This window comes from Cupressus sempervirens, chromosome 9 (genome assembly GCF_028749045.1).
Source record: "Cupressus sempervirens isolate cs-2001-9-10 chromosome 9, ASM2874904v1, whole genome shotgun sequence".
In the NCBI taxonomy this organism is placed as follows: Eukaryota; Viridiplantae; Streptophyta; class Pinopsida; order Cupressales; family Cupressaceae; genus Cupressus; species Cupressus sempervirens.
Genome location: NC_143126.1, coordinates 51139890 through 51164267, shown reverse-complemented (window position 1 = coordinate 51164267; position 24378 = coordinate 51139890). Strand labels below are relative to the sequence as shown.

Here is a 24378-nt window from a genome sequence, read left to right as displayed (position 1 = left end):
CATTACGACCACTTTGAGATTTTGGTCATGTCCCTTCGACTAACTAATGCCCACGCCACAATCCAAATTGCATGAAATAAATGTTTAGGAAACAATTACAGATATTTGTGCTGATCTTCTTTGATGATATCTTGATTTTCAACAAAACTTGGGAAGAGCATTTGCAACATTTAGAGATCTTGAGAGTTTTGAAGGGTGAGCCTTCATATGTCGAGTCAAAATGTGAATTTGGCATGACAAAGCTTTTATACCTTAGCCATATCATTATCACAGATGGACTATAAGTGGAGGCGAAAAAGATTAAAGCCAGCAATCAATGGCTCCTACAAGTCTCACTCAGCTGAAGGGGTTCTTGGCTTTGTGTCGTTGTTAAAAGAAAATTGTGGAGGGCTTCTCACAAACAACAGCCCCACTTGTAGAGCTTACGAAGAAGGGAGCCTTTGTATGGTCTGAATTCAGTCAAGAGTGTTTCAAACATTTCAAAAAGATGACGTCTTCCTATCTAGTCTTAGCACTTACTGATTTCAGCAAACCGTTTGAGTTACAACGTGATGCATCAAGGGAAGGGAGACAAGAAAATTGAGATAGGTTAAGAAAAGCTCAACCACTTATAATAGGGAGATGTTGGCCACCATGCATGCATTGGCCAACTTCATATCATATTTGGTGGGAGGCATGTTTGTAATTAAAATGGATCACAACAATTTGAAATACATCATGAATTAGAGGGATCTCAATGATGGAGAGAAAAAATAGATTACCAATTTACATGTATAAGACCTTGGCATTGAATAGAACATGAAAAGAGTCCCATAGGTTGGATGGTCTCGTAGACGTCATTAAAATCAGTGTTCCGGGACTCTACAAGTCTAAGCAAGACTCTACACGTCCGAGGCAGAGGCGGACTTTCCGAGGCAATTGGCCTCTGGACTCAAACTCGGCCGAGTCTTGGCAGAGTCCAGTTGGACTTTCCGAGTCCAAGGACTTGCTAGACTCGCCAAGTCCCGAGCCCAGGACTCTCGCTAGTAGCAAAGTTAATAAAAGTGTAAAAATTAAAATGAACAAGGACTTAAGTTGAAAATTTTTGGTTATTATAACATCTTTTTGACCTAAAATGGTCATTCCACCATTTGCTTATACTTGTAATAGAGAGGAAAGATTTGGAGAAGAGTATTGGGGTTTTGAGAGAGAAATTAGCAAACTGGTTGGCTCTACCATATCGATCGTTGATGGTTTGTGCAACTTTGTAGCTTGCACTTAAGCATTGAGAAGAGCTTAAAGAAGCATTTGGAGGAGGCTTCTACAAACTTACTTGCATTTCCATTGTTTGACTTTGTGCAAATTTGAAAAGGTAAGCAACAAATTGCATTTCTTTGTGTTTGTTTTGTAATATGTTTTACATTCATATTTTTTACTTCCCATTTTGTTTACATTTGTTTTAGTCTCTACTTCTACTATATACTATTTAAAATCTAGATTTATTTTAATTTACCTTGATGGCAAAGTAAGAAGGCCCTAGAGTATAAAAATCTGATTTTATGCTAACTTTTTTCTATTTATAATTTATTAATATTGAAGCAGCAAACACATTGACATCATGCCTCAGGGTGAGCCTTTTAGAAGTGGAACTAGGCTTGCATTTAAACCCTGATGCAGACATGTTGCAAAAGCAAGGGATAGGGCTTGGAAACATGCCATCCCGGGCTACAAAAAGGGAGTTGTTAGATGTTGGCATTGTGGTGTAGTATATAACAAGGGAGGCATAAATAGATTGAAGTATCACCTGGCACATATACCTAGGCGTGATGCTAAAAAATGCAAAGATGTACCCCAAGATGTTATGTGAGACATGCAAACTCTTCTAGAGGATAAAATGGAGGAAAAAGAATTAAGAAGGAAGCAACAAGAAGAAATGGCACAACTAGCCCAACAGGGATCTTCTAGTTTTCACTCTCCATTATCCCCTACTCTACCTATGGATGCTACTGCTTCTACGTGTGTGACCATTGAGCCTCGCATTTGTAAGCAAACATTGACACTTGATTCCATGTTTGTTCTACGCACGGCTCTAGGTGCACAACCATCGCTTGAGAGCATGGGTTGGAACAAGGAGAAGCATGATTATGCAAAATTAGCACTTTGAGACTTCTTCATCTACAACAACATTTCATTCAATGCAGCAAGGTAGTTATTTATTTAAATTTTAATTTATGTCTTCTCTTGCTTTCAACTTTCAACTTTCAAGAGACAATAATTTGCTTATTTTGTTTATTTTAACTTGGTATTTTGTTTTCATATTTAATTATCATATACTAATTTGTTTAATATTATATTTTGTTTTATTTTTTTTAGGTTCCCTTATTGGCAAATTGCAATCAATGTTGTTACTATTTGTGGTCTGGGGTTCGAAGCCCCTAATGCTGACGAGCTAGGAGGCCCTATTTTGACCCAAAGGGTGGCTGATGTAGGAGGTGCCATCAAGGAGCAGCATGAGGTGTGGAAGATGAAGGCTTGCACCATCATGACTGATGGTTGGACTGATAGGAGTAGAACACTTCTCAACTTTCTTGTCTCCTCATCAGGTAATTGTACTTAGACATTAAAAATTTAGAAATAGAACTTGTACTTAAGTGATCAAGTTTATAAATTATGATTCATCATTGATCATTATACTAATTTGTTTCTTTTTCTTCAGATGCCATGGTTTATTTGAAATCAATTGATGCCTCAAGAAAAACAAAGAATGTTGAATATCTTTGTGAGGTAATGGATGAAGTGATAAAGGACGTGGGTGAGAAACTTGTGATGCAGATAGTTATAGATAATGCAGCAGATTATGTTGTTGCAGGAAAGATACTTATGGAGAGACACCCTCACATATTTTGGACCCCTTGCGTTTCTCATTGCATTGACCTCATGTTAGAGGATCTTGGTAAACTCCCTTGAATAAAAAAAAATTATAGAGCAAGGAAGGAGTGTATGCAAATTTATATATAATCATGCATGGGTCCTCAACCTCATTGGGAAACACAATGACCAAAAGGAGTTGTCTCGTCCAAGGGTTACTAGATTTGCAACCAATTTTCTCACCTTGAAATTTTTGCTTGATTCAAAGGGAGGTTTGAGACACATGTTTGTTAGTGAGGAGCGGATTGCATCATCATATGCAAAGACCACTGTAGGGATTGATGCAGTTGATCGCGTTTTTGATGAGGCTTCTTTTTGGACACCGATTGCCAATCTCGTGATGGTAATTTTCTTTTTTGTCCTCATTTCAACTTTTTTAGTTTATAAAATTATTTTATAAATTATTGATCATTTTTTAAAGAAAAAACTTAAAGTTGATTGTTTCTCTTCCAACTTTCATAATGATTGCAGTTCGTAAAGCCGCTTGTTGTTCTCCTACGAACTGTTGATGGAGAGAAGCCCTCTGGGCTACATTTATGAGGGCGTGGATAGGCTGAAGAAGGTCATTCACTCTTTTTTTGCAAGGAATCGAGATAGGTATAGGCCTATATGGGATGTCATTGATAAACGTTGGCACAATCTACTTCATAGGCCTATACATGCAGCAACTGTTACATCCCAATTTTTGACCTAGCTTGAAATATGACTCTTGAGGTTTACATGGAGTCAGTTGGTAGTTTAATTTGATATAATCTGGCAAAATGGTAAGTTGGTCGTTATGATTTCAAGTGCAGATGACATGTTAGTTGATTGTTAATTGCGAATTCATGAAATTAAGATCAAAGGTTAATTGATACGATTATTTATAATTTATAAGTGATTGTCAATTCCGAGTAGGGAGGACCTTTCTCGTTAGAGATCGTGTTTAAGATATGTTATGGTCCGAAGTTGGGTGGTTAAGCCCCTGACAATGTTTCACCTCTCACAAGATGTCGAAAATGCGTTAGACAAAGATAAGCCATGCATTCAACTGTTTTTCGAAAACAGGTATTATCATTTTTATTTATGAGGTAAGATTAAATTGAAGTATTTCATGGTTATCATTACTTTACACTTGGACTAATTTGTGAATTGTTTTCATTATATGAATATTGAATATAAATATTTATCTAATCTTGAGAAACTGTCACAGATAAGTAATTGGAAGGAAAAGAAATCTGAAGCCTTAATTGATTGGGTGACAACTGGAACCTTAAATGGTACAGTGGTATTGGAAGCCCTAAATTGAATCCGTGGTTGCGGAAGCCCCAAAATGAATCCGTGGTATTGGAAGCCCTAAATTGAAATCCATGGTCGCGGAAGCCCTCAAATGAATCTGTGGTATTGGAAGCCCTAAGTGAGATAGCGGTATCAGAAGCCCTAAATGAACCGAAGGTAAACAATGCCCTAATTCATACAATGGTAAGTGATGCCCTAATTTAAAATAATAGACGTATTTAATTTGATTTTAAGAAAACAATTTTTAGATGATAGTTGTCATATGAAGTTGTTATAATGTATTTGTGGACTAACCTTGGTGGTTGCAGAGGCATCCCTAGTTTGATTCAAACTCAGTTTTCCGAGGTATGTGGTTTTCACTTTCTGTAGTAATTTCATTTGATGGTAATTCAAGTCTTTTTAGTTAAGAAAATTTTGCATAACTGTTTTTAATGGTAAATCATATTCACATGAACATGAATGATGTAAATGCCTTCCTATGAAATCGAAATTATATCTATATTCCTTGAGTATGTTAGATGTTAAATTAGAACCGTAAAATCTAGATGTTACATATGGTATCAGAGCGCTGGGTTCAACACTGAAACCTTGGGTCCAGCACTGTTTTTGAAAAACTAAAAATGAAAATGTTGAAAAAGATTTATTTTTGCATATCCGGATATTGAAATCGAAACTGAAAAAAAACACACTGGAAAATCAATCAGAATAGCCAGGAAGGTTGAAATGATACAAAGTGAACAAACGTATAAACAATTAAAAAGATAAAAAGGATTGGCAAGCTGAGTGGTAGAGATCGAGTTTGACGACCCAAATTTTGAAATCCTTGGCCAGGGTGGAATTAGGCAGATTTGCCAGAACAATTGATCTTGTTGATTGTCCTGAGGCTTCAATTATTTTGTCGAATAACTATTGGGACTTCAACCCACCTGATTACCCAGTGGCAGGACCAAAATGTTACATATTATTATCCCTAGTGGGAGGGCCATTCTTTGTCGAGAATGAGAAGATTAAAAAAAGGGTCTCGATGCCTAGACTTGCGCAATCCAAACACAGTTTAAAATCTTGATAAAGTGATATCTAAATCCATCATGAGCGGGTTTGTCGACCCAAATTAATGAAAGAATTAAATTGTTACCAATTTGAACCTGAATTGAATGAAAACAAAATTGTGAACCGTGATTCTTTCTGATGTTGGTTAAACGAAAAGATCATTATGTGCTCCAGTAAGGAGTTGGAACTATCAATGTTTGTTTACAGATGTGAACTTTTGATGAGATGGACATGGAAGCCTGAATCACAAAAATGGAAAAGATGAATTTTCAAGTATTTGCAAAGATGAGAATCTTATGAATTGTTTCAAATGCTTATGATCTTGATTTGATAATCTTGCATAGTATATCATGTTTTTACCCTTGACACATTATTATATATGTATAATATGCATGCGATGTTAACTTACTTATTGAGCTGATATATACTGTTTTGGAGATATCCTATCATGAAATGATTATTCTAATGAAATATTGGGCTTGAAGGCCAAGGTTGCAATGGAAAAACATGGATTCACTAACCTATTACAGGTAATCTGTAAGTTGCAAGGATGATCTGTCCATTAATGAGGACCTTGTGTCAGATGGTACGTATGAGTGATTTAAATTATGATCAAGTTATGATCTAGACTTGTTGGCTGAAGAATTTCAATTTTGAATGCTTATCCTACTTTCAATCATTGAACCCTGAAATTTTTTCTTAAATAAAGATTTCAAAAAGAAATTGAACTAATGATATGGTGAGTGCCTGCATGAGTATGACAAGAACATGAAATAGAACCAACTCAAAAGATGCTAAGAAAATCGCAAATGAGGTAAGAGAACTCAGGTGAGTACGTAATAAATTTTGTATTACCATGCAAGTATCTTCCTAGAAACTTTAAAGTAAACATGGATCTTGAGTTTCGATTATGATTTTCATTCTTACCCAATTAAGAAATGAAATGATATCACAATGTCATATATATATATATATATCATAGTTCCAAGAATCACGGCGATTCATGTGATTCACGCGATTTGGCGATTCGATTCAAGCCAACCGATTTTTTGTGAATCGGTGAATCGAATCAGCGATAAAGGGTTTATGAAATAAGTTACTCACTAAATTTCAAGGGTTTTTTAAATTTTCCGATTCATGGCCGATTCGATTCCGATTCATGGCCGATTCACGATTTGATTCGGCCTTGCCGATTTCGATCCGATTCCGATTCTTGTAGAGGCCATCGAGGACGATGAACCACAAGGGGAATGGTACGTTACATTCCAATTTTAAAATACTCCATTATAATGTTCACTGCAATTTCCAGTTCATCGAGGACGATGAACCACAAGGGGAATGATATGTTACATCCCAATTTTTGACCTAGCTTGAAATATGACTGTTGAGGTTTACATGGAGTCGGTAGTTTAATTTGATATAATCTGGCAAAATGGTAAGTTGGTCGTTATGATTTCAAGTGCAGATGACATGTTAGTTGATCGTTAATCGCGAATTCATGAAATTAAGATGAAAGGTTAACTAATACGATTATTTATAATTTATAATTGATTGTCAATTCCGGATAGGGAGGGCCTTTCTCGTTAGAGATCGTGTGGAGATATGTTGTGGTCCGAGGTTGGGTGGTTAAGCCCCTGACAATGTTTCACCTCTCACAAGATGTCGAAAATGCGTCAGACAAAGATAAGCCATGCATTCAATTGTTTTTTGGAAACAGGTATTATCATTTTTATTTATGAGGAGGTAAGATTAAATTGAAGTATTTCATGGTTATCATTACTTTACACTTGGACTGATTTGTGAATTGTTTTCATTATATGAATATTAAATATAAATATTTATCTAATCTCGAGAAACTGTCACAGATAAGTAATTGGAAGGAAAAGAAATCTGAAGCCTTAATTGATTGGGTGACAACTGGAACCTTAAATGATATAGTGGTATTGGAAACCCTAAATTGAATCCGTGGTTGCAGAAGCCTTAAAATGAATCCGTGGTATTGGAAGCCCTAAATTGAAATCTGTGGTCGCGCAAGCCCTAAAATGAATCCGTGGTATTGGAAGCCCTAAGTGAGATAGCGGTATCAAAAGCCCTAAATGAACCGAAGGTAAACAATGCCCTAATTGATACAGTGGTAAGTGATGCCCTAATTTAAAATAATAGACGTATTTAATTTGATTTTAAGAAAATAGTTTTTAGATGATAGTTGTCATATGAAGTTGTTATAATGTATTTGTGGACTAACCCGGGTGGTTGCAGAAGCATCCCTAGTTTGATTCGAACTCAGTTTTCCGAGGTATGTGGTTTTCACTGTTTGTAGTAATTTCATTTGATGGTAATTCAACTCTTTTTAGTTAAGAAAATTTTGTATAACTGTTTTTAACAGTAAATCATATTCACATGAACATGAATGATGTAAATGCCTTCCTATGAAATCAAAATTATATCTATATTCCTTGAGTATGTTAGATGTTAAATTAGAACTGTAAAATCTAGATGTTACAGCAATCTACTTCCTTAATCCAACATACCAATTCAGTCCACATTTCAAGGTTGGTGATGAGGTGTGGAGTAGCCTCTATGATGTTGTAGAGAGAATGTCACCTGATTCAAGAGTTGGAACAACTGCAGTCCGTGAGATTGAGTTGTTTAACAAAGCTCAAGGGAACTTATTTGCACGGGAGTTGTGCAAGAGAAATAGGAAAAAATTGATGCCTAGTAAAAATCTTTGATTCTACATCTTAATTTCTAATTATATTACCATTTTAATTTGATAAAATCAAAGTTATTGAATTGATTTAAAGAAAGATTGTTCAAATGCATGGTGGGAGATGTTTGGCACTAAGGTGCCAAATTTACAGAAGATTGCAATTCGCATCTTGAACCAGCCATCTAGTGCATCAGGATGCCAACGTAATTGGAGTCTATTTAAGCATATACACTCAAAGAAGTGCAACAAGTTGGCAATGAAATAATTGAATGATCTTGTCTTTGTTCACTACAACCTTCGCCTTCGCCATAGACAAATCCTTGGCACTGATACATCACCGATTGTATTAAAGAATGTTGATCCACATGCAAAGTGGAACATAGAGATTGTTGATCTTGTCTTCAGTGATGAAGATGTGGAGTGGATTGATTAGGTGGATCAAGAGCCTGAGGCAATAGCGATGGCAATCGAGGAGGCTACAGCGCGAGGAGAGAGGGTGCATGACCCTAAGGCTAGGAGTGATGGATCTAAGTCTGATGATGAGGATTATGAAGATGAGGATGAGGATGAGGTTCAGCCTCAGACACAGGGAGAGAAGACGGCTCTATAGTCTTCCATGACTTATCTTAGGTGTACTCGTAGGAGGACATAGGCTACTATAAGCCTTAGTCTTCTACTGTTCTACACTCTAGTTGTTATTTTGATATATGTTTTGAACTTTTAATACCATGGATTTCGTAATTATTGAATATTGTAGACATTTGACACTGCAGTGACACTATGTTTATTACTTTAGGTTTATATTGTGTTATTCATCTTTTTCCTTCACAAATTCACTTTTATACTTATGTGATCTATGCAAAATTGTGTATGTGTATTAAGTAGCTTCTATTTATCTCAATTATTGTGTATTTGATGTTAATTCACTAAAAGATGCATGAAAAAATCTTAAAATCCTTAAAAATCTTTGAATTTCATGGATTTTCCAATTTTCGAGTCCAATCGTCGAGTTTGAGTCCGAGTCGGATTTTGACTTTTTGAGTCAGAGGCGAGTCCAAGTCCCGTAACTATGATTAAAATACCTTCATTAATTCATTCATTCATTCTAAGAAAAAGACAATGATTAGTTTTCTGAGTAAGACAAACTCTTATTAACAAAATATTTTAGAATGATAGGCACGCCAAGGAAGGTGGACAGTTGATAGTGATTGCTATCAACAGCGATGATTCATAAATCATTTTGTCTTGTACAAGTCACATAAACATATGATGTCATGTCCCCTATTTTGCCAATAGAATTTAATAGTAAAATAAATGAATCGATTTAATAATAAATTATAATATAATTTATTATTAAATAAATAATAAATTGTCTATATTATAAATATAATAAGACAAGAGAATACAATATGCACAAAGTAATATAATAAAAAAATTAGATAAAATATTATTATAATATAATATATGACATTGCATCATAATATGAACAATAAAATAAAAACAGAGATATTATTTTAATTGCTAAAATATATTATATAATCCTTTGAATATGATTACTTAAGAGAAAATAAGGAGGAATATAATGCCGGTTCACTAGAGACACGTCCCTTCGAGCATTACCTAGCATAAGGTATAAAAGGTGAATTCCCTCATTGGAGAAAGGGGCATCGAACAAGGATTGCACCAGAACACATAGCAGTGACTAAAGACAGAGAATGGAAGACAACAATAACAGGAAGTATTTGTTTAGAATACATATAAACATATATCAGAATTTCATAAAAATGAGACTTCTCCAATCGAACAAGATGACTCCATCAAAAGGTATTAGGCAAGAGGGGATAAGAGAAAAAAATATAAACACAAAAATATTCAAAGACATTTGCAACCTGCAATGCTCGTCAATAGTATCAGACAGGAGAACAAGCAGTGGATGCCCAGTCAGTGGGGAAGACAATGAACAACTCAATACAGTCAGCTATGATTACAAAAGAATTTTCTGCAGCTCACCAAGGGAAGGTATAGTAAGCAATGTGACAAGAAGAGTCTACAGAAGAGATATAAAAACTCCTCGTTCAACCTAAGTAAGAAGAGTCCATCACCATTGCAGCACTCAATCAATATCTATTCAGCCACGTCAAGCATAGAACATCCAATACAGTAATAGTTAGCAGATCTTCACGTCATTGCTCCTTCAACACAAGTATACACAGCAGATGGAATCAACATAAGCTCAAGTAGGAGATGTCTTCTCGAATAGAGGTTAACGTGGGAAGAAATAGCCAACAAGACTTGTCAAGAAGATATGACATAAAGAGAATGCACAGTCACGAAAATCCAGCCAGTAAAACTATATCTACCCATCCAACGAGTTAGGACATACAAACATCAGTGAACAAAAGGAATGAAATGAGTATTGAAAAAGAAATAGATGTTAATATTAATCACAATGATTTATAATCAGAATCATATGCAACTCGTGGATAATCATATATGGATAGTAACCAAATCAGAATAATATAAGTGACAAAAAGAATCCCCTCAAGTATCGAAGAATATCTCATTAATCTCTTGTTCAAAGCCGTCAATCTGATGGGTTAGCCTATTATTACACATTGAATGAATTCAAATTCAGAGAGATTGTCAACATAGAATCTGAATAGAAAATCTTCAAGCTCAAAGATCGTACGAGAGAAAATCACTAAGCTCGATATTATAGAAGTAGCAGGTCAAGGAGAATACAAAGGGAATAATAAGTATTGCCACCATCATTTACTATATATAGAAATCAAATGAAAATCAAGGAAAGTCACAAATATTATTGAGGACTATTAGAGAAGAGAATTAAGGTGACTTAAAGGCATCAGGAAAATGAAAAGAATGCTTAGTAATAAAAAGCTAACAAAGGGTCTTTAAGGGATGAAAAGGAAATGGATCTTTTATGTTTTCAATAATATTGAGAACTTACCTATTAATTAACAGTATTTCTAAGATCTATTTTTTAATTTGGGAATTAAAAGACGATTTCCAAGAAAGGACATTACATATGATTAATATGCACAGCAACAACATTAGAATAAGACAATCTTTAACTTGTCTTATTAAGAAAATAAAGCTCCAATTCATCCAATTTACATTGACATGCTGGCCAGGAGATTTATATGATTTGAATATCCTACAGTAACGATGACATGGAATAAGAGTGTGACGAAATATTACTTTGATAATCAACTATTATGGCTGGAACGATTCGTGTGATTAAGGAAGTCATATTAAATACAAATAACAAATAATGTTTTAATGAGTGATGTGTCTTTTCATTTCAAAAGGCATGATCGTTTCTTCAAAGAATATAAATGCACACTAAATCAAATTGGAATTTGGATGAGAGGAAACGTGAGAATAGAAAAAGAAAAAGGGGAGTATAATAGTAGAATGATAGGAGGAATACAGAGTCGAAGAAGTGTTTGTATGTAATATGGAAAATACAAGAGCATAAGAGTCTAGGAGCAGAGTAGAAGATAAAAGTAGTCAGCAGTGAGAGAAGAGCAGGTGACTTAAACAGAGTGAGCGGCAAGAAAGAAGAATAAATAAGAATATGTATTAGATCAAAATTTCAGATCTGATAAATATATAAAAATATTAAAATTTGTTTAAGGATGTAAAGAATAATATAAGTGAATAGAAGAAGAAATATATATGATCAGTTTTTAATATCGGATTTATATATTCATATCAGAATTATTAACGGGAGTGTGAGGGGTGCAGTAAGAAAAGAATATCTTTATGAAGAGTGGAAGCTAAAGAATTTCATAGATATCAGATTAAAGAATGAAGATGTGCAAATTGAAGTATCCATCATCAATTAAAGCAAGCAACATAGTCAATTGGAAAAGAAGTTTGTCTGCAGTGAGTTGGTGCTCGCAAAGACAAGCAGTGTGGGTTGGTGCTTCCACTAGGTCGGAGCCTACTAAGTGTGGGAGTTGAAGCTTCCAGTGAGTCGATGCTCGTAAACATAGGGGTTGGAGCCTCTAGTAGGTTGTAGCCTACAAAACATTGTAAAAGATCAAATCTATATTAAAACATTTATTTGTCGTGGTTTTTTCCCTTATTGGATTTCCACGTAAATCATTGTGTTAATGTGTTCACATGCATAATTGTTCATTGTAGTCGGAATAAAGTAACTATTATGTTTAGCACTTGTTAAGCTAGTCGGGTTGGGTAGTTAGGTGGTGAGGAAATGCGTCGGTTGGTTTCCAACTAACCAACCCTTCTATAAATATCTGGAACATTGGTATTGTACGAATGTGGGTCTTCTGGTATTAATAAAGAAATCATTTCCTTGCCTACTGGATTGTGGTATTACTGGTACATTCTATGTTTTATGCATGTGTACATCAACTGTGTTATTTTGTACCTGTGAACTTGAGTGATATTACCATTCTACATTTCTGGCGTCGTTGCCTAAGTTCGGATCTAGAAGTATTGTGCTGACGGGGTGGACTAATGGGAAGATCATTTATACCTTGCATCCAAATTATTCATAGCGATAGAGATGAGGAAGAAATAACTAGGGAGGATCAGTTGACACGCGACCTAGTGACAGCATGGGAAGTTGCGGTTGAGCAGTACATGCAAAAGGAAGCCCATGAGAGGACGGTTCCTAAGAGCATGGTTTGCAACGAACTCTCTATGCCACCAGTGGTGCATGATCTCCTAGGACAGATTCATCGGCTTTTGGCAAGGAACCTCATACATATTGAGGACAATTGAGCACAAATGGAGAGAGAAAGAAGAAGGCAACAAGTTCTTCAACAGTTTACTGAGAGGGCACAGAATCACAAAGTAGAGGAACCCAATAAGCCAAGAGAGGGAGATAGGCACTGAATTACTTCATGCCCCTAATTCAAAATAAATACCAGAGGACGAAAATGAGGAAGTCGCCCTAAGAACCTTATGTCTTCAGCAGCAAGAAGAGAGATGTCATAACTAGAGAACACAAGGGGATTACCATCAAAGTCGGGAAGGGTGGATTGAACATACTATTGAGGAACTAGCCAATTTGGTCATTTCGAACACATCGAAAAGGCAGTTCGGCTGCCGAAAACCAGAAACCCTTGAACGGCAAGAACTCCCTCAAGAGGAGATAAGGAGTCAGGGGTCTAGCCCATCAGGAAGTGGTGTTCCATCGGGAGGTAAACTTCCATTAGGAAGTGGTGTTCCATCGGGAGGTAAACTTCTATCAGGAAGTGGTGTTTTATCGAGAAGTGGTGTTCCATCTGGAGGGGGTGTTCCAATGGGAAGTAGGGTTCCATCCGACAGGGGCATTCCATTAGGAAGTAGTGTCTCATCTGGAAGAGGGGTTCCACTGGGCGGTGGTGTTACCTTGGGAGGAGGGGTTCCATTGGGAAGGCGGCAACAAGGAAACAAAATGGCAATCGATAAACAAAAATTGCCTAAATTTATCGGGGACAGATCAGAGGACCGTACTCGCCATTACAAAACCTGTATCACTATATGGCAAGCAAACGGGGAGAATGATAGTAATGAATGGTTGAAGGCATTTCTTGCCACATTAAGAGGGATCACCATAGATTGGTATGCGGACTTGGATGTTGGCAAGAAGAACACTTGGGATAACTTACGTGGAGCATTTGAGGAGGAATTCAAATTGTTAAGAGATGATGATGAAATTGTCACAGAAATCTATAACACTAGGCAAAACAAGAAGGAATCGGTGAAGGCTTATACCAGATGGCTGAAGGAATTCATCAATAAATTGGACAATAAGCCTGCAGACGAGTTAAAGAAAAGATAGCTTGTTGAAGGACTCACCCCATTCTTAAGAAAAAAAAAACGAAGATAGTTCCACCATCCACTTTTGGAGATGCTTGTACATGTGCCATGGACACTAAAAGCGAAACTAAAACCTCGAAGAGGAGACAGCATGGAAGCTCTAGTGAGAGTTCTGAGGAGAGTAAGGAAGAGTCAAAAACAATCCAAGCCTTGAGGAAGGACGTCAAACAGCTAATGAAGGAAGTAGCTAGACTTAAGGATGAGAAGAAGGAAGGTAAAGACCTATGATGTACAGACTGCAAAAAACAGGGTCATACCAAAGGAGCATGCCTAAGAAAGATGTTTTGCGAGATTTGCTAGATTAGGGGTCATGCAATCAAAGACTGCCTTTATAACCTAAAAACAAGGAATGTCCAGATACTATTTATTGGAGAACAGTCTACACCACCAACTCCCCCAAAGAACAATAATACAGAACCTTCACCAGGGGGGTACAGGAATAACCAAAGAGGCGGTGCCAATAGTAGTAATAACAATAGCAACACGAACACACCCCGACAGGCAATCCAATATGATTCTCGAGGGCGGCCCATGATCCAATGCCGAAGATGCTACGAATGGGGCCATTTTGCTCAAGAATGTCAAAATGGAGGGGGACAGAATGGAGGAATGCTCTATAAATGGTGTGGGCCAGGCAATCATGAAGATGCAAATTGCCCGAGACAAAAAGGAGTAAATATGCTAGACATTGAAGATGTAGAAGATGAAATTTGTGTGGTCACCAGGATGCAAGCCAGAAAATTAACCTACTCAGATGTTAGTACAAGGACGGAAAGATTTCAAGAAGCAAAAAAAGACAATCAAGCTAGCATGGGGGAGGGAGGAAAGACAATGTCAGAAAAACCTACTTCCAGTAGGGGTGTAACAAATATTGGGAGGCAAGTACTAGAAACTACTATCCTAGTAAAATTAGGTGATTTATTAGAAACATTACCCCAATTGCAGGTAGCACTAACACAGGGGGCAAACCCGAAAAGGACAACCTCAAATAAAGAGAAGGAAGGAGAAGTAGGCACAGAAGATAATACCCTATTCACCATAGGAATGGGGAGAATGCCAGCAGTAGTAGAGATGGAGATATTAGAGTGTGAGCTTTCAAATACTATTGTGGATGGAGGTTCCAATATAATATGTCTTATCATAAGAAACATGGAAAGAATTAGGGAAACCTACACTCTTGCCCCCGACATTTCAACTAGTAGGAGCGGACCAACATGGAATCAAGAGCATAGCAACAGTCATGGGACAAAAGTCATTGTTGGTACGAAACAATTTTTTATTGATTTTGTAGTTATCCCTTTAGAAAAGAAAGGATACGATGCCCTCTTAGGGAGGGGATGGTTGGTCGTAGCAAGAGCTACCCATAATTGGAAGTGAAACACTCTATCTATTGAGTTGGAAGGAAGAAAGTACATCATAGATCTTAGGAACCAATCAATAAGTCAGGACTTGGCATCAGACTCTGAAGGAGAAAACTATGAAGGGATGGAACCTGATGAGGAAGGGGTGCTCAAACTAGGGGAATGCTCAGACGACAACACAAATTCCCTTAATGGATTATTCCACTAGCAACTGGGAGACTATGATGTTTTCCATGAACAATGTAATATATTGCAAATACAAGGATCTCAGTCAGAAGGAAGGTACCTGGAGGAGTGTTCTGAGTATGACTAAGGAGAAAAAATGAAACCAAGTCCGTATAAAGAGACCAAGTCAAAAAGCATTACCACAATCGATAGAAAAGGAATTGATAGACAGGAAGATACAACTGAGGTAGCCGTATGAATACAAGGAGTAGTCAAGGAGGTAGTCGTACGGATGGTCGTACAAACAGCCATACGAGAGGGACGAGTGATCATGCAAAGGCACTTCTAGAACATACCTGTATAGCAGCACAGTGAAAAAGACGTACGGCAGAATAGTGTACACAAGGTGGACACGTCTGTACGACAACAAGGAAGTACGATCGTACAGCAATAGCAAAGAATTCCATCCATACGGCAACAAGGAACTACATCTGTATGCTAAGACACACGCCTGTACAATAGAGACACCAGTCCGTACGGAAACATGCTTCAGAAGGAAATCTCGTACGACAGTCATCTATATGGCAGCAAGGCAAAGTATGGCATTGGAAAATTTCATCTGAACATGGTAGTATATGGAAACGACGAGCAACACCCATACAACTTCCAACCACATCCGTACGATATCCATTCAAGTTTGTACGGCAACTATTCACATCCATATGACAAGGGTGTATAAGAGGTAATTCCATACGACAAGTGGAGACACCTGTACAACAGTCTGGAGGACGGCAGACAAAGGTACAGCAAACACAGGCATTCCTAGTACCTTAATTCCTACAAAATCCGGGACAACCTGTGGAAGTTGGTCACAAGCAATCCTTATAGAGGGACGGTTGGTACAAGTGGCACATACAAGTAGTTAAAGAGAAAGAGATAAGGGAGATGGCAAAGGGCAAGGGTGAGATGCCAAAGGGCAGCGACAGCATTGATAGGTTATGGTTGCCACCTCTCATCAATGGGAAGCAAAAAACGTGGCCATGGAGCAAGCCTGGAAGATAGAGAAAGTAGATCCGAGTACAGGGATGTCCTCTCATCCCTCTTCTTGCAGTCAAAGTTTTATTTGTTTTCATGTTCAGCAGTCATCTAGAAGACGACTTCTTTTTTGGGGGGGATAGATGTAGTCGAAATAAAGTAACTATTATGTTTAGCACTTGTTAAGCTAGTCAAGTTGGGTAGTTAAGTGGTGAGGAAATGCGTCAGTTGGTTTCCAACTAACCGAACCTTCTATAAATATCTAGAACATTGGTATTGTACGGGTATGGGTTTTTTGGTATTAATAAAGAAATCATTTCCTTGCCTACTGGATTGTGGTATTATTGGTACATTCTATGTTTTATGCATGTGTACATCAATTGTGTTATTTTGTACCTGTGAACTTGAGTGATATTACCATTCTACATTCATTTCAGCATTTGAAGTTAATTGTTTAGATTAAAGTTTTAAATTGACGAATTTCTTATTATATTGATTAACCCCCCCCCTAGTATAATTGTGTGCTCTTCAAGGAGAAGGCAACTATGACAAATGATGTAGCCGAAAGATGTCCTTCTGGGGAGGTCATAGATGGAAAACTCGCCGATTTTCCTAGCTCGGCGAGTTTTTCACCAGTTAACTCGCCGATTTAAAAACTCGGCAGTCTGGTAAAAACTCGTCGAGTATTCGGCGAGTAATCGGCAAAAACTCGGCGAGTTTTTATAAAAACTCACGATTTACTGGTGAAAGTTTTGCCCGCGGCCTGTGACGGGTTAAAGTGGCAATGAGTGTGTTTTTTCTCATTCTTTCTTGTATTTGCATTGTTAAGAGCCTTGAGGACTGAAGAGAAGAAGGTTTGGAGGCATTCTTGGCTGATTGCAAGTGATTCAAGGCGGATTTGAGTGTATTGTAGATGATTCTAACCGATTTTAGAAGACAAATTTCTTTCCAGGTATGTTCATCTTATCATAGTTTGAAAACTTTTTATAGTTTTAAAACAAATGTTCTTTTGTTTTTGTTGTTGTTTGTAAATGTTTTCAAATCATTTAAAATCATTTTGAATCATTTGAAACCCTAGCTTCTAAGGATATGGTTGAAGTTTGAAGTTTGAATCATTTTGAATCATTTGAAACCCTAGCTTCTAAGGATATGGTTGAAGTTTGTTGTTTGCTAAGGATATGGTTGAAGTTTGAAGTTTGAATCATTTGAATTCCTAGCTTCTAAGTTCTAACTTTGTTTATTCATTTTTCAATAAATTTATGTGTAGGGCAGTGGTCAAGCATTAAAAAAAATGACAAATCCACAAGAAGAGTGGCCACAAACACCATGCCCTTCTGGATATATAGGCACTCGGCCTAAAAATGCAAGAGATAAGACATGGCGGTTTGCCTATGAAGCTCCAAATGATTTTGGGAAAGTGATATGCATTCCATGTGAGAGAATTATTTCTGGAGGCATAAACCGCCTCAAATACCACCTTGCAGGCATAAAGAAACATGATTCAAATCTTTGTCTCAAGGTAACTGATGAAGAAAAAAGATTCATCAATGCCCTACTTGCAGCTACTGAAGAGAAAAAATTGAATAGGGGGAGGGCAAAATTAGCTATGAGGGCAGCCATAGCTGAATCTAAAGGAGCTCCTTTTGATATGCAAGAGGAAGAAGAAGCACTTGAGAATATACCAGGATCGCTTCGTGGCCCACGGATCCGCAAACAAAATTTCTCTTTTACCAGTTCCACTTCTTCTACATCTCCTACTTCTTCATCACCATCCGGATCCCCATCAGGGATAGGGGGTTATTTTGTGCCCAGGAACACACCTGGAGCACAGCCATCATTAGAAGGCACTGCATGGTTTAAGGAGGTGCATGAGCAAACTGATATTGCAACATCTGATTTTTGGTTTTTCAACAATATCTCAATGAATGCCACTAATAGTCCCTATTGGGTCAATATGGTCAATGCAATAACAATATCAGGCAAAGGGTACAAGCCACCTAATCGCAAAGATATGAGTGGAAGGTTAGTATTTTACTATTTAAATTTTAGTAATTGTAAATAATTGTGATTCACTTTAGTTCATTGTTATATTTTAAATCTTAATTGTTATAACTTATTTCCTATTTTTTACTAACACTTACACTTTATTTAATATTACACCTAAATTTTGTAAGTTGCTTGACAAAGCGGTTGGTAGGGCAACATTATTGATAGACAACCAAAAGAAAGAGTGGAGGAAGTATGTCTACACCATTTTATCTGATGGGTGGACAGATGGAAGAAGTAGAACCATTATTAATTTCTTGGTTGCTTGCAAAGATGATGTGGTGTTTTTGGAAATCTGTCTATGCCTCCAACAAAGTGAAAAATGCAGCCACATTGGCTTTATTGTTGGAGAATGTTGTCATGGAGGTGGGAATAGAGAATGTGTTGCAAATAATCACGGATAATGCAGCAGCATATGTGGCAGCAGGTAAATTTAATTTTTTATATTCGAATCAATATGAATCATAAATGTAATGCTATGGTATTATTCAATTTATATTTGATGTAATTTGTAAATACTAAATATGGAAAGTTTGTTACTAATTATTGATTTTTTGCTAACCTTTTAGGTAGAATCCTCCAAGAGAGGCATCCCACACTTTTTTGGTCACCTTGTGCAGCACATGTCCTTGACCTTCTTTTGGAGGACATAGGAAAACTTGATTCGGTGAGTCCAGTTGTGGAAGATGCTAGGCGAGTCACGAAATATATCTATAATCACCCATGGGTTCTCAGTTTGCTGAGAAAAGCCACTAAAGGCAAAGATTTGACAAGACCTGCTATGACAAGGTTTGCAAGGGTCTTCTTGACATTGCAAAGTATTCTTGACCACATATTGGCTTTGAAGAAAATGTTTGTGTGTGCTGATTGGGTTGCTTCACCTTACTCAAAGAAGCCCGAAGGAGAGGCTGTGGCACGGATAGTCTTTGATGATAGCTTTTTTGCAAAGGCTAAGGAGATTGTGTAGGTAACTTCAAAAATCAAAACATTATATTTTTAGTTTATTCAAGTTTCATTATCAATTCATAACTTACTATGTTATTAACTAATTTGTATTTTTCAAATTTCAAATGTAGATGTCTCTGCCCCTAGTTCTAGTCTTGCGCATATGTGATCGGCAGCAATCCCCAATGGGAGGTCTTTATGAGGCCATGGATAGGGCGAAAGAGGCTATTGGAAGTTACTATCATGGGGACAGTTTCAGATTTGACCCCATTTGGGAAATAATTGATAGGAGGTGGAACAATATACTCCACCAACCTATTCATGCAGCAAGGTCCTTCCGCAATCCCAAATTCAAGTACTATGAATCATGATAATTGATTGTCCTTGAAGTTGGGATTTTACTAAGACTTTATTTTACTTTACTTTTTAAGGTTGTGTAGTAAGACTTGAGATCATTTTCTATTTGTTTTAGGGCTGATGATTCCTACTCAGATCCTAATGGAGAGGTCATGGAAGGTCTCTCTAAATGCATTGAGAGAATGATATCAAGTGAAGAGGAGAGAGACCTTATTGTGACCAAACAACAAATCTATGTGGAATCAAGGGGTCCTTTGTTCTCTTCTATGCTAGCAAAGAGAGCAAGATTTACTCAAGCACCATGTAAAGCGTCAAACTTTAAAACTTTTGCTAATTGATAAGTTGTGCTTTTGATTTTTTTTTTTTATTGCTCTATAGCTTTTTTTATTTTGTTTTGCAAATGCTTGGTGGGCAAGTTGGGGTGGCAATACCCCCAATTTAAGGAAATTTGCTCTCAGAGTCCTATCCCAACCCTGTAGCTTATCCCATTATGAGCGCAATTGGAGCTTATTTGAGTCCATCCACACAAAGAAAAGAAACAGAATGACTCAAAAATGGCTTAATGACCTTGTTTATGTGCACTATAATCTTAAGTTGCGTATAAAAAAGGCACAGCTCTTAGAACTACCTGGTCCACTTGCTCTAGATGAGATAGATCCTTATTCTAATTGGACAGCACAGGAGCCAAGTCCATTGTTTGCACCAGAGGAGATCGCTGATTTGGAGAGGCAGGCCATGGAGGGGGAGGCTGACACTTATTTTCAGTTCACTATGGATGACATTGAGGATGAGGACGAGGATGATTCAGGCGAGGATCAGGCATTACCATTAGGAGGAGATGCATCCTCTTCTAGGATGTCGAGCTAGTTAGTAGGGACGTCAAGCGAGGGGGTACAGCCACAAAGTTCACAGTCACGCAGCTCACGCCCTATCCTAGTGCGGGGCACTTCTTCTAGGACTAGACTCTCTCACTTTCCTGCTAGTGCAAGTGGAAAGAGGAAGATGTGATTGAGTCATGGACATTGTATTGATTTATTTAGACTTTTAGTATTTACTTCTACTTTGACAGATTGAAACTATTTACTATTTTGCTTCCTACCATGAGCAATCCGCATGAGAATGCAATTTTGTACGCACTATGCATTTATATATATCTAAGCTCTATTTGTTTCTTTTGTATTGTCTTTAATTAACTTATTAGATGCATTTTCTCATTAAATTTTGCAAAATAAATGTATTTTTAATTAAATTTCAGCAGTTTTTTAGGTTCTCGAGTTTTTCCCGAATTTTTTTTTTAAATCACTGAATTTTTCCCAATTAAACTTTTGGGGGGCTTGGCGAGTTTTTGCCTTTGGCGAGTTTTCCAACTATGGGGGAGGTTATGATGTAGACCATGAAGGAGTCGGAACAAGTAGAGGAGCACCCATACGATTTAGATAATGTGGAATTTTTTTCATATAATGACACTCTTATTAATGTGGTTGAGTAAGGCCAATGGTTAGCATCCAGGGAAAAGTCTAAGATGAAGGAGTTGAGGAATATTTTGTCATATGTATGGACGGGATGCCCTTCAACCTTCTATACTTGCTTCAAGGCATGAGGGTGGCCCACAATTGAGATGCGAGAGATGATGGCGGAATGGACTGTTGAGGAGGATTCAATGGGAGCGAGTAGCTGCATTGAGAGGATCACATGCGAGATAATGGAAGTGTATAAGGTCACTTTATGATTCAAGGCGTGAGGAGGCAGATAGGGTAGCTGTAGAGAGATATCGACAGGACATTGCTACCTAGTAGGAAGAGTGAGCAAAGGAACATGAGGATTGGGCAAAGGCACAAGAGGCATTGAAGGCTTAGTTGGATGCAATCACATAGGATAAGATTACGGTAGTGATACCATTGGTTGAGCTTACAAAAGAGAAGTCCTTCACAAAGGCATAGTTAGCTGAGGCTCAAGTAACATATGACTAGGAGACTGAATAAAAGATGTTGTAGTTATGTTGAAGGGTTGTAGTTATGTTGACCTAGTAATTCAAAGCTATGAGCAGATTTGTACGTTCGCACACAACAAGTGTACTAGCTTCAAACAAGTTTGAACCCTCCAGCATAGTTCCAAGGATGCCACCTCAACTTTATCTTAATTACTTTCTTTGATGTATGATTGTAAACATCATCCCTATTTTGTGTTTTCCATTCCAAACATTTTGTATCTTGTCGTCCAGAGACAAACTTTATTTTTGGGGGGTATGATATCAAGAAATTGGGTAGTTATGTAGTTTGGCATAACCAAGGGAAATTATATGGGTGCGACAGTTCACCTTGCACCCCCTCGGGTACTATATGTATCAATACTCTTCATCTGAAAGGACATGATGTGCATTGCGAAGGTAATCATGCATTTGATGATTAATGAATACATAAGTTGCTTTTGAGTTCTTTACAATTGCTATACTCAATATCTTGTTCGATATTTATGCATTAGTTCCTATTACCCTGGAGGGTAAACAAAATCCTTCTTCAATGTTGTCATCAGAGCTAGGCTCTGATACCATGTTAAGTTTTAAGCCCAAAAATAGACACAAAAAGCACTAAAAGAGCATAAACAATATACAAAAGACTCAATACATTTATCCTGGGAAAACTCTTCCACTTGAAGAGAAAAACACAGCCACACTAGAAAAATATCTCTTTTATTGATAATAAAAATGTTCAAGTACAAAGTTTTCACTTTGTTGATTTACAATATACCAAGCAATCACATAAATAGATAGCATAAGACTCTTCATCTTTCACACGAAAGTCTCTTTGAATCCCAAAAATAAGACCCTTAATATTTCAACATATTCAACACTTCATATTTCCATACGCATGCCTCTTCGCATAATGTATGACAGATGTCTTTTTACATTATATTAACTTAAATATAATCACAAATATCTCTTTCAGCTGAAGATGACCATAATCGTCATAAAAATCATATTTCTATCTCATAAAACCCGAGATAAAAATCTCTATCAGAGCTACAATCTTCCACAATTACAAAGCAAGCAAAAACTTCAAGTCAAGCAACAAAAGCAAGCTAGGAGATAAAGGAAATGTTCTCTTTCAATAGAACAGGCTTTTCCTTTTGCTTGCAAAAGGTCAAAACTAAACTTGGCTGCTCTTGACATTAATATGCATACATGCCTATTTCCGTGCCATATGGCTTCTTTCCACTAAAAGACTCCTGAATTTGAAGACTTCCATCTATAGGAATTAGCTAAAATAAAGAGATCGTTATCATTTCTTTGCTATCTTTTGCAGACCTGGTCTTTACCTGACTAGTTCCTCTTTGAATCTAAAAGTTTTATATTATTCTATTCATCAAAAAAACGTATAAGACTCAAGAACTCATAGAAAAAAATCATAAAAGCATATTAAATATATTGTTTTAGATAAAAAGGTCTTTGTTGCTAGCATAAGACCCAATTACCAATTGCACAATGCAAAAAGCTAATAAAATACACACTGACATCAAATTCAAAGTCACTGCAGACACTGTTAATTTGCTCCTAATATGCAAAGAAAAAAATCACTACTAACCTCAGTATGACCACATTGCCAAATTGCATATGGCAGCAGAGGCCCATCGTGTGGATCTTGTCGATTTCCACAAGCTCCCATTATTTCATTTATGACGGAGTGGTCAAAACCCTCAACATCCTTGACACTACACCGGCTTTTCCACAGGTCCTAAATACAAGTCAAAGCACCAAACTAGATCTACTGAATGAATTGCTTTGTGAATGAAAAGCTTTAGCTTATATATAATTACAGTATACTTCATAAATATGGTTAAAAAATGTGCCAAAAGCTGAAAATACAAAATCTTTGAAACTTGATCAAAGGATAAGATCGAAATATACAAACCGGAAGGTACATAGCACAACCGCGTAGGATCGCTTTAAATGGCATGATAGTTGCAGTTTCGGATAGCAATGGAGCCAGCAGAGTTCTTTCATTCCTAAATCAAAATATTATTTAAATTTCAATGGTCATCTTTCTCACATAAGAGTATGCTATAAGAAAAAAATCATTAACAAGAAATGGCTGTCAGTAGCAAAACCTTTATAAAATATAAAGTTATACTTTTGAAGTCCACCCAGCCATGGGTGCTTTGTCGTTTGATTATTTAACTATACAGCCTAGTTCATTAGATTCTAAGCCAACATGAGAAAACATTAGTCAGAGATAACCAGATCTAGTCCCAACAGTAATCTATATGATATTATGCAATCATTTAATGTACCTTCATTATTCATTAAGTAAAATTGCTGCAATTCCTTAGAGAAGTGTATACCTGGTGGGGATATAAATGGTACACTATACATCAAAAGCGGGCATATCTAGCATATAGAAATAAAGAAAAATCCTACTCTAATAAAAAAATTATGGTGACAATATAGTGGTGAGCAACTGCAAGGATGCGGCAGGTCTGGAAGTTCATGGGAAAGGTGACTCCGCAGAAAATGATAAAAAGGCACTAAAAGGTTACATTTCCATTGTCACCCCTTTCTGAAGGGCTATGGAAGATTTCCTGTTGTTGTAAGAATGCCAAAAACCCCTCTCACCTGAAGCATATTTTGCAAACCTCAATTGTTGAAGATGGATACTTCATTTGATCCCCCTA

General features: G+C 36.9%; 1 protein-coding gene across 2 annotated transcripts in view; it reads right to left on the bottom strand.

Annotated features, from left to right (window-relative positions):
* Window positions 1-24378, bottom strand: part of PRMT7 (protein arginine methyltransferase 7) — a 248103-nt gene that overhangs the window by 24052 nt on the left and 199673 nt on the right. For both annotated transcript variants that reach the window (XM_089798974.1, XM_089798975.1), the window contains exons 10-11: window positions 23619-23712; window positions 23292-23441 (exon numbers count right to left, since the gene is read on the bottom strand). In XM_089798974.1, the coding sequence (XP_089655100.1) occupies window positions 23292-23441; window positions 23619-23712 (244 nt within the window). The remainder of the gene's footprint in view (window positions 1-23291; window positions 23442-23618; window positions 23713-24378) is intronic.